We start from the raw sequence: 10,080 nt of genomic DNA on the forward strand, positions 1-10,080 counted from the left end.
CTTCCAGAGAAAGTGAAGGCATGCAGAGAATAAAGTGGAAACACAACAGGAAAAGGAGTCTAATGAGCTCCCTCCCTCCCCTTTCCTAAACACACTTCCTTTTTTGGTGGTCCATCCCCCTTACACAAGGAAAACAGAACAGAAATACTTGTGTAATACTTTTTTCTCTCTCTTACAGTCTTTTACCTGACATTTTGAACTTTAGACACATCTGAATGTCTGGGTTCTGGAGCAAAGCAACATTAACTGAATGAATGTGACTGCAGTTGTTTAGTTTTCGTATATACTCAACAGGAGGATTGCATGTGTGGACTTGTTGCTGACATCAAAGAAGGCAGCGCGGAGGACAACCATCAAAGCTCAAAGTCCCTCTCAGTCACGTCCTGCAATTGTCTCTGTGTAGGCGGACGGCGGAGAGAGAAGGAGGGTTTGAGTGTGGCAGCAGGGGAGAAGAAGGCGAGAAGCATCTGGTTCTCCACTTCTCTGAGAGGAACCAAAGCCATTAGTGGGGAGCATGTGTGCTGCAATTCTGGAGGAGTACTGCGGCTCTGTCTTCTGGGTGAGTTCAACAGCCTGGGTTAATGCTGCTGATGGCAGACTGTGGGTTAAAGGGAAATGATTTCATTGTGGCCTCCAGTTGACTTGAATAACTTGTAAAATGTTCACACATATAATCAATAACTTAAATGTATTGACGATAACACTTACTTAAATACAATATCACAGCGATACATACAAACGTTTCAGTGACGTTCTGAAATGTTCTTTTCGGTTTGGGAAAATGTCAGTCATAAATCTTGCTTACACACTCAAAAAAATTGCTTTATTAGCTACATGTTGTCTATTTAATGTAGTTGTGTTAATCCATATTTCCTAAAACTACTACCTCGAAACATTTTATTCATTTTCACCCCTGTACACAGTGAGTTCATTCAACATGTGACAGGCCAATAATGATTCTTAGGTAAGGGATGACTCGGCATGTCTGTTAACAGCACATGTTTATGAGCTATGACTCTGCATCTTTATGTTCATAAAACATATTTATAGTACTATTTTGCTTTAAGCTGTTTAATAGGGTTGATTTTCTGCATTTTGTCAGTCTTTCCAGACAAATATCTTTGGGTTTGTCAGTGTTTTCAGACAAAAGGCATTGTTTATTGTTTATTTACAGATCACCATGCACATGGGTGTGCCTCCAGTCTTTCTTGGGTACTGAACACAGAAATACAATAGAGCCAGCTCCACAAAGAAAATAATTAAGGATGAAGTAGTAACATTCTTATCAGGACAATTACACATCAAAACAAAAAGAGGAGAGACTTAACAATAATAAAGTGATGCAAAAGCAAGCAAACCAAACATTTAAACGTATTAAAGATTCAAAGATGTTACAAATAGCAAATTGTGCCTGTGTGTTTGCCATATTAAAATAACAAACATTCTGTTATTTGGCAAGATATTCCTTTTTAGAGGTATTCTTTTGACAAATACTACATGCTATGTTACAAATCAAGCCATTTTTTGTTTTCTTCTTCACATTTTATAGATTAAAATGTTAAACAAAACATTAAAAAACATCTATCTTATTGTGTGAATGTAAATATTTAATTTCCCTCACGAGTAATTGTTAAATCCATTTAACCAATGAAATAATATGATTTATATAAGCTTTTCATGTAATCTCACAATTTATAAATGTATACTTATTTTCACTAATAAATACATTCCATCCATAAAGCCTGTATTTCAAGTGATTGAAATGCTTATGAATTATTTAAAAGCATTCAAAAAGCTTTGACACACTTTTCTAATTTGTGTCAGTAGCTTTTGCTCTTAAAGTATTGTTCAGCCCATTTCACGCGACGTTGCTGTAAATCCATTAGCACCCATCTCATAATTGCTCTCTTCTACGGAAGTGCAGATAAGTCAACACATGCTGATGCCCATTCATCCATAAACGTAGGGACTTAGGGTTTACTCAGTTATTATGAATAACTGATTTCTAATCAGGGAGGTGTGACCCTGCACTGTAATCTAGAGTGTGCTCCAGTGCTAGTAAGCTTTGTGTTTGTGCTCGTCTCTGAGATAAGGAGAGCTCTGTCATTCAGTTACCAGTGTTAACTGTGATGGTTATTCTCGCGTCCAGGAAAGAGAAGCTTAAAAAGGAGACTAAATGGAGTCTCTGAGATGTTTTCAAATTGGTACTTTAATTAATAAAAGGCGCGGTAAAGTCACAAACAGGATATTGTCCGACAGAAAAGCAGCTGTCTCTGGCCCTCGCTAGCAGAGAAAAGAGGCCGAACCGCTCAGGTGCTGCTCTTATATAGCTTCTGTAGGCTCCTCCCTGCGGGCCGGCCCTCCACATCTTAATGTCCGTTGTTACGTTTAAACAGAGGATTCAGGCATTGTACATTCAATACATACTTAAACACGCCTCTTCTCCTCATATTGTCTTTCATCACTTTTCCTTTAACACATTCTAAACGTTGTAGTTAATATTCTAAAAAATACAGAAAATACTTCACGGCTGGTTTGGTTTCTGGTCATTCCGGAAGTTGTCACATCTTACCCACGTCTGTAAACAATAACTTTATTCAAATAAACTATACCTTCATTTAATATTCAGCAATAATAATACTTCTATAGTTGCAGTGTTAAAATCAGTAGGTTTCGGTGTGCATCACTCCATGTCATTTCGCTACTAAATTAACCTCTATAAGAAATGGTAAACTAGCCACATGCTAACTGGAGATGAAGGATTTTCAGAATAAAAGCTTAACTGGTTGTGCACAATAATTTTCTGGTTTTTCAGTATAAAACAGCATTTAAACTGAAGGTACATTTAAGGTACATTATGCCATCAAAACATTGATTTTAATTTCTAACACCAGTTATCCTTGTGTGATGGAAGTGTGTGTGTCTTTGTGTGTGCACCTCAGAATGCTTCATATCTGAACAGAGAAGACCCAGACCTCCCAGTATGTTTCGAGCAAACGGTGCTGGTCTGGATCCCCCTGGGCTTCCTGTGGCTCTGCGCCCCGCGACACCTGGCGTCTCTCTTCAGCAGGAAGCAAGTCACCAAAAGACACCTGTCTAAACTCTACATCTGCAAACAGGTAAAGCACACAACCAAACATGCTACTCCAGTCATAATGTGATGCTGACAGAGAAAATAAAGAAGCAGACAGAGAAAAAGAAGAAGCCTTTTTATATATTTTATGCACCACTAGCAATATCATATTTTATATCTTGAAAGACTTCTTTTTATAGATTAAAAATACTGGAAGAACATTTTTGTTTATTGGGGTACTAGATAAAAAAAAGAAACTTGTAACATTTAATGTTTTTTTCATACAGAAAAGTTCAATTACAGTTAAAATAATGTGGTTTTTTATGTGCTTTCCTCCCCTCAGCTTGTGGTCTCTCTGTTGTTCCTGACAGCCATCGCAGCCCTGGCCGTGACACTAGGACAGGATTATGGTCCAAGCGCAGACCCACCTTCAACAGTGAAAAACGCGGGTGTATACTACGTTAACCCCATCCTATACGCGGTGACATGGGTAAATATTGGATTCGTATTGATTGATATATTTTCTCTGGTGGTATTAAAGATGGAAAGATGATGTTCTTTTGTCTTTTCTCAGATACTTCTGCTGTTGTGCCAGGAAGGAGTCAGGCGGAGGGAAGGAGCAGTAGACTCGGCCACTCTTTTCGTTTTCTGGTTGTTCCTGGTTCTGTGTGATGTCTTTCCTTTCCAGACCCTCCTACGAGAGGCGCTCAGGCTGGTACGAGACATAGTTCAGAGCAAGACTTTTAGCTAGAAGATAAGTCGGAGTCAGTGCGCAATCCCTTGATTTGATGCAGCTCTCTGTATTTGTAACATCTTTGTTATACTATTTTTTGACCAACAGGGCGAAATCAGTGATGTTCCTCGTTTCTGCCTGTTCTACATTTCCTTTGGATTGGAGTTGATTGCACTCATTCTCTCTGCTGTGGCTGATATCGCTCCAGAAGACAAGGAGCTTTTCAAAAAGGTACCATTTCACCCAGATGGAGACATTTTCGTTATTTCACCGTTTACATTTTTATTTTAAACTGCGAGTTACAAAAGAATGTAAGAAATATATTACACTGAACACCAATCACCTCAGCACTATGTGAATGTAATGTGTGTATGCTGTTGTGTTTTTATCTACAGAATCCAGAGGCAGGTGCAGCATTTTTGAGCAGAATTACTTTCAACTGGTTGAACAGGTAATTTAAAAGTAGCCCTCGTAACAATCCAAGCAAATATCCACACACATACGCCTCAATGATCAACTTGTCCTTGTTCCTTCAGTATGATGGTCAAGGGGAACAGGCAGCCCTTGGTACAGGAGGACTTGTGGGAGCTGCAGGAGGAAGATAGCACAGCTGCCATCAACGATCGCTTTCAGTTTTTCATGAAGTCAGAGTTGGCTGCAGCTCGGGTCCGGTTGGAAACAAAGTTGAAGAAAAAACAGGATAGCAAAGCAAAGGGAGCCACCTTTCAAAATCCCATGACCAACGGACTGGCCAATGGCGTCAGTCAGGACGTGCTGATGATGGTAAGAGCGCGCAGGAATACACTTTTGTACAGTACATTTATCCTGCACTTTAAAAATGTGTGTTATTACTAGCGTCATTGATTCTCTGTCAGCGCCCCACGTTCATTTTTGAAGTTCATGTTCAAAAAAACACTTTTCTTTAGGAGGAAAAGGGAAAGAAAGATGATGGAAAGAAAGATGATGAAAAGAAGGAAAAGGACAAAGAGAAGGAGGAAGTTGATCATCCCAGTTCATGGCTGATTTCCACCATTTACAAGAGCTTCAAAGGTCTTCTGCTTGAATCTGCCTTCTTCAAACTTCTCCAGGACCTACTGGCTTTTGCCAGTCCTCAACTTCTAAAGTACGTCCAGTTTTGTGGTATTGTTAAAGCTAATTATTTATCTATCAAGATTTTAGATTGGACAGAAAAACCTTGAACCTTCTTAATCACAACAAAGTGTTACTCTTCACTGGTGTTCTTTTTCACTGGGTCACAAATCATTTACTCTGGGTCAATGAACTCTCAATGCTATACCACAGAATGTTGAACTGTTGACAAAGTGGGGAGGCACAAAAAAAAGGGAGGATAATAATTAAGAATAATTTGTTCATCTTTACATAGGCGACAAGATTGAACTATATCTTTAAAATCGGTTCTCGGTTCTTGTGAATGTTCTGACCCCTGAGTTTTAAACAGGAGGTCTGCAGGTGGGCTGCTGAATTATTGATTAACATGTAATTAATACAAAATGTTTTGTGCTCTTGCTACCCATGAATCCTCGTTCAATTAGGTGAGTTAGCTAACTATGATAATCATTTGACTTCAATTCAAATGTGATCACATTTGATGCTGCACACAGCAGGAGTCTGAGAACGTTGAAAGTAATTGGTATCCTCTGAGCTGTGAGACGGATATGTACTGGCTGTCATCTCCACATTACAATATCTCAGCTCACCCTCTCTGCTCCTGACTACTTTATAACTCCCTGCAAAAAATGCTAAGAAATGACTTTGATAGAATTGAATTTCCTTGTTACTTCTTCATATTAGAGATAACTTTTTGTTACAATTTAAATACTTATGAAGCTGCAGCACTACAACATATTTGGATGCAGTAGCAGTAACCTTATACAGTTTTATGTTTCGGGAATGTTGCCACAGACTCAGTTCATAATACTGAATAATATTTAAATATTGCAATACTTTAGTGAGCTCAAACTTCATTCTTTTACTTCATTCCGTGATAATTAAAGTGATCAATAAAGTTAATCTATCTGTTTATTCATCTATCTTTTAAGAGACAGCTAAAGTAAATGATAGTCAGAATGAAGGAAATTATTCAATTCCATGATAGAAAAATAAATCAAAGATCAATTTCGAGTGAGTTGAGCTGACCTTTAACTAACTTTTTTATACTTCTCCTAGATTGATGATCTCTTTCACTCAGGACAAATCTAGGTATATCTGGGAGGGGTACCTGTATGCAGTGCTGCTGCTCCTGGTGGCCATCCTGCAGTCTCTGTTCCTGCAGCAGTACTTCCAGCGCTGCTTTGTGCTGGGGATGAAGGTTCGCACGGCCATCATTGCTGCTGTGTACAAAAAGGTAACAACTCATGTGACATTTTTTTTTTTTTATTCTTTATTATTATAATTCTTTATCATTTTGTATTCATCATTTTTAATTTACCTGTTTTTTTTACAATATCTTTATTACATTTGTCAAATACAACACATAACAAAACAGCTCAGACATGACATGACAAGTAAGGTACGTAGATAAGAATACGAAAATAAATAAAAACACTGCACAGTGTAGGGATCCCCAACCTCTACCATTCTCAATAACTAAATTAAGTTAGATAGTAGTAATTATCAAAAATAAATAGACAAATACAGATGACAGGGTAACAAGGTTACAGGAAAGCATACAAACAGTCAAATCCAAAGTACATAGGAGCGCATGTGACATTTTTTAACTTTACCTTGCACATTTAAACAAAAAATGAAATTACCACGGCAGTTAACAATATAAAAATATATATTAACACATGTAGTTTGTAACTCAAAATACTTGTTAGCTGTGTGAGTGATAAGTCACTTTAATCAACACATGAAATGACCTCCTATTCATTTCCTAAGCTTTCCAATATCTCATACATTTAGATCCAGTCATTATAAGCCTTTTTATGTGCAACGTTTTATAATAGCCCTCAGCTACTATGCCAATATACAATAGCATGAAGTTAAAGAAACATCTTTTGTTATTATTTTCAAACTATTACAACTTGTAACAAATTGTCCTCTCCTTACTTCCTTTCCACTTCCCTCTCTCCCTACAATCTCCTCTTTATCCCTTTTTTCCAAGGCATTGGTTGTGTCTAATGATACACGTAAAGAGTCTACGGTTGGGGAAACTGTGAACCTGATGTCAGCAGACGCCCAGCGCTTCAACGACGTGACCAACTTTATCCACCTGCTGTGGTCCTGCCCTATGCAGATCCTGTTGTCCATTGTCTTTCTGTGGATCGAGTTAGGACCGTCTGTGTTGGCAGGTCTGGCAGTCATGGTCCTGATGGGGCCCATCAATGGACTGATAGCCAACAAGGCCAGAAAAATCCAGGTCAGCAGAAATGCACACGCATACACGGTTCTTGTGACACCCATTAGAATAAATTGCATGATACATAACAACAATTGTAGATCTACCTTTTCACAAAGTCAAAGATTTTTCCAAGAAATGTGAGGCAGCTTTGAGAAACTCCAAGAGAGATCTAAAGTAAATGTAATGCATCATTATAACATGAGGTTAACAGTGCACATGATAATTAACCATCTTTTCTTTTCAGATAAAGAGCATGAAGTTCAAAGACAAGAGACTGAAAATCATGAATGAAATACTCAATGGAATGAAGGTGAGTAAATAGCCCATCATCTACAGTGTGAGGGGAATTGTTTTGGAGCATTGATTGGAAAACAAGGAAGCTCAAACCGATCTGACGTCTGACAAACTGAAGGTTTCATTAAAAGCTTGGCAAAGGAGAAACAGAAGAAGAACAATACAATCTATTTTTAAGTACAGCCATTTTCTTTCCCTATTTATCCTAAACAGGGCCTGCATTAGGCTTCTTTATCTAAAACTGAGCCATTTCCATGACTTCTCAATTCTTAATCAAAACAAGCCATTGAATCATCACTGGCTCCAACTTTCTGTCTCATTTAGCTGGCATACCAACGGACACCAGTCACAGCCAGATTGTCTTTTAATAGGAAATTGGCATTCTTTTATTCTTTACAATTAGGAATCAATTGTGCTCTCTTTTTGTTTAAAAATGTTTCATGCGGATTTGCTGAGCAGGGGGAGTCTTAGTGAGTCCTACCTCAGATGAAAAGATTGTCAGCCTCCTGATTGTTAGTGTGCAGTGCCGTCTTTTATACTGCATCCCCACATGTAGTTTATTGACATTCACTCAAAGCGTATAAATGCTGTCCCTCTGTTTCCACACCCCTTCCTTTTCTTTTGCTTTCCACAATACCCGCTACTTCCTTGTTCCCCTCTTCATTTAATCTCTCACCAGATTCTGAAGCTGTATGCATGGGAGCCATCCTTCCAGACACAGGTGGAGGACATTAGGGAGAAGGAACTTAAAGTCATGAAGAAGTTTGCCTACCTGTCGTCTATCTCCGTCTTTGTGTTCAACACTGCTCCGGCTTTGGTAAGTCCCTTTTAAGGTAGCCTTGCCAATAGATAACGATGGTCTTTGCAAATCTCACACTTCCTGTTTCTGCAGGTTTCTCTGGCCACATTTGCAGTGTTTGTAAGGGTGAGCCCAAGCAACATTTTGACTGCGGAGAAAGCTTTCACCTCCATCTCGCTTTTCAACCTCCTCCGATTTCCCCTGGCCATGCTGCCCATGCTCATCGCTGCCATTGTGCAAGTAAGGGAACATCGCACATGGTACACACACACACACACACACACACACACACACACACACACACACACACACACACACACACACACACACACACCACACACACACACACACACACACACACACACACACACACACACACACACACACACACACACACACACACACACACACACACTAAAGCTGGAAGCCCACTAACTTGTTCTTTGGCATTTCAGATGACAGTGTCTAAAAAGCGTCTGGAGAAGTTCCTGGGAGGCGAGGACCTTAAAACTGATGTTGTGCTCCATGACCCCAGTTTCAGTATGTTCACAATCAGCATTTACACATGTTCCTCAGATCCATTTACACTCCTATCTGTCAGTCTTTTCATGTGTCTATGCATCTCTGTTCATCTTCTAGACACTGCTGTTAGTGTACGAGATGGCTCCTTTGCTTGGGAGAGACAATCTGAGCCTCTGCTGAAAAAGTACGTTTGTTGTGTCAAACAAAAAAATACACATTTAGATATTACGCTATATGGCTGAAAAATATTGTCTGTTGCTTCTGTATGTTGAACATCATTTTCCTGTGTGCGTTTGCCAGTGTTTCCTTAGATATTAAGCCAGGTCAGTTGGTGGCAGTAGTGGGAGCTGTGGGTTCAGGAAAGTCTTCTCTCATGGCAGCCCTCCTGGGAGAGATGTACACCACCAAGGGCTTCATTAACATTCAGGTGACATTTATTTCTGTCTTCACATCCGTCTAACAAAAGTAGTGCGTTCTTAATTAGTGATAGACGTAATTATACACAACATTTTTAGGGTTGTTCAACCTTGGTTATAATTGAACATTGACTCATCATCAAATGTTCAGGACATTTAATTCTGTTTGGCTTTAAGGCTGTTTTTTTACAAGAAACAGGACAATACACTACAAGAAAGATGCTCATGCACAAACAAACAAAAATAGATGGTGGGGTGGTAAAATATTTATATTGTCAACTTATTACATGCATGTGTTCTTATTTGCATGCATGCACATGGTCTTGCATAAGTACATGGTTTAGTCCCAAACATAAATAACATTTTATTATTGTTTATTTACATATATATTTATCCTGATGGATTCTGTGTATTATGAATTTACTCTTATGATTAACCCAACAGCACATTAGTAGATACAAGCATGTAGGATTAGAATACAACAAGCATCAAAGGCTCATATCGACTATGGTTCTCCAACATATAACGTACAAAAAAAACATTAAACCATTACAGCACTCGAGAAAACACAAAGATATCATGGCAAAGTCCCACAGCCTACATGTTGCAAGCTCTCCTATCGCATTTCAGACTGCAAGCTAATTATAAATCATCTCTTCAAACCTGGAAAGATGTACTCCATATTAGACCTAATGGATTTCAGTTGTACAGCAGCAGCATAAAGACGTGTACTTAGCCATCAGACAACAGTGCAGTAAAAAGGAAGTCTGTGCCTGACTATTTCTGTGACTATCTCCAGGGTTCTCTAGCCTTTGTGCCACAGCAGGCCTGGATCCAAAATGCGACTCTGAAAGACAACGTCCTGTTTGGCCTTCTCAA

At 38.9% G+C, this 10,080-nt stretch overlaps 1 protein-coding gene across 1 annotated transcript in view; it reads left to right on the forward strand.

Annotated features, from left to right (window-relative positions):
* Positions 1–138: 138 nt before the first annotated feature.
* Positions 139–10,080, forward strand: part of abcc2 (ATP-binding cassette, sub-family C (CFTR/MRP), member 2) — a 20,810-nt gene continuing 10,868 nt past the window's right edge. Inside the window, exons 1-17 of the mRNA XM_034203778.1 lie at positions 139–559; positions 2,943–3,119; positions 3,417–3,563; positions 3,648–3,788; positions 3,915–4,037; positions 4,202–4,257; positions 4,343–4,589; positions 4,733–4,929; positions 5,994–6,171; positions 6,934–7,188; positions 7,415–7,480; positions 8,144–8,281; positions 8,357–8,503; positions 8,719–8,803; positions 8,903–8,969; positions 9,086–9,212; positions 10,001–10,070. Coding sequence (XP_034059669.1) covers positions 515–559; positions 2,943–3,119; positions 3,417–3,563; positions 3,648–3,788; positions 3,915–4,037; positions 4,202–4,257; positions 4,343–4,589; positions 4,733–4,929; positions 5,994–6,171; positions 6,934–7,188; positions 7,415–7,480; positions 8,144–8,281; positions 8,357–8,503; positions 8,719–8,803; positions 8,903–8,969; positions 9,086–9,212; positions 10,001–10,070 — 2,266 coding nt within the window. The 5' untranslated portion in view covers positions 139–514. The remainder of the gene's footprint in view (positions 560–2,942; positions 3,120–3,416; positions 3,564–3,647; positions 3,789–3,914; positions 4,038–4,201; positions 4,258–4,342; positions 4,590–4,732; positions 4,930–5,993; positions 6,172–6,933; positions 7,189–7,414; positions 7,481–8,143; positions 8,282–8,356; positions 8,504–8,718; positions 8,804–8,902; positions 8,970–9,085; positions 9,213–10,000; positions 10,071–10,080) is intronic.

Source organism: Gymnodraco acuticeps, unplaced genomic scaffold (genome assembly GCF_902827175.1).
Source record: "Gymnodraco acuticeps unplaced genomic scaffold, fGymAcu1.1, whole genome shotgun sequence".
NCBI classification, from domain to species: domain Eukaryota; kingdom Metazoa; phylum Chordata; class Actinopteri; order Perciformes; family Bathydraconidae; genus Gymnodraco; species Gymnodraco acuticeps.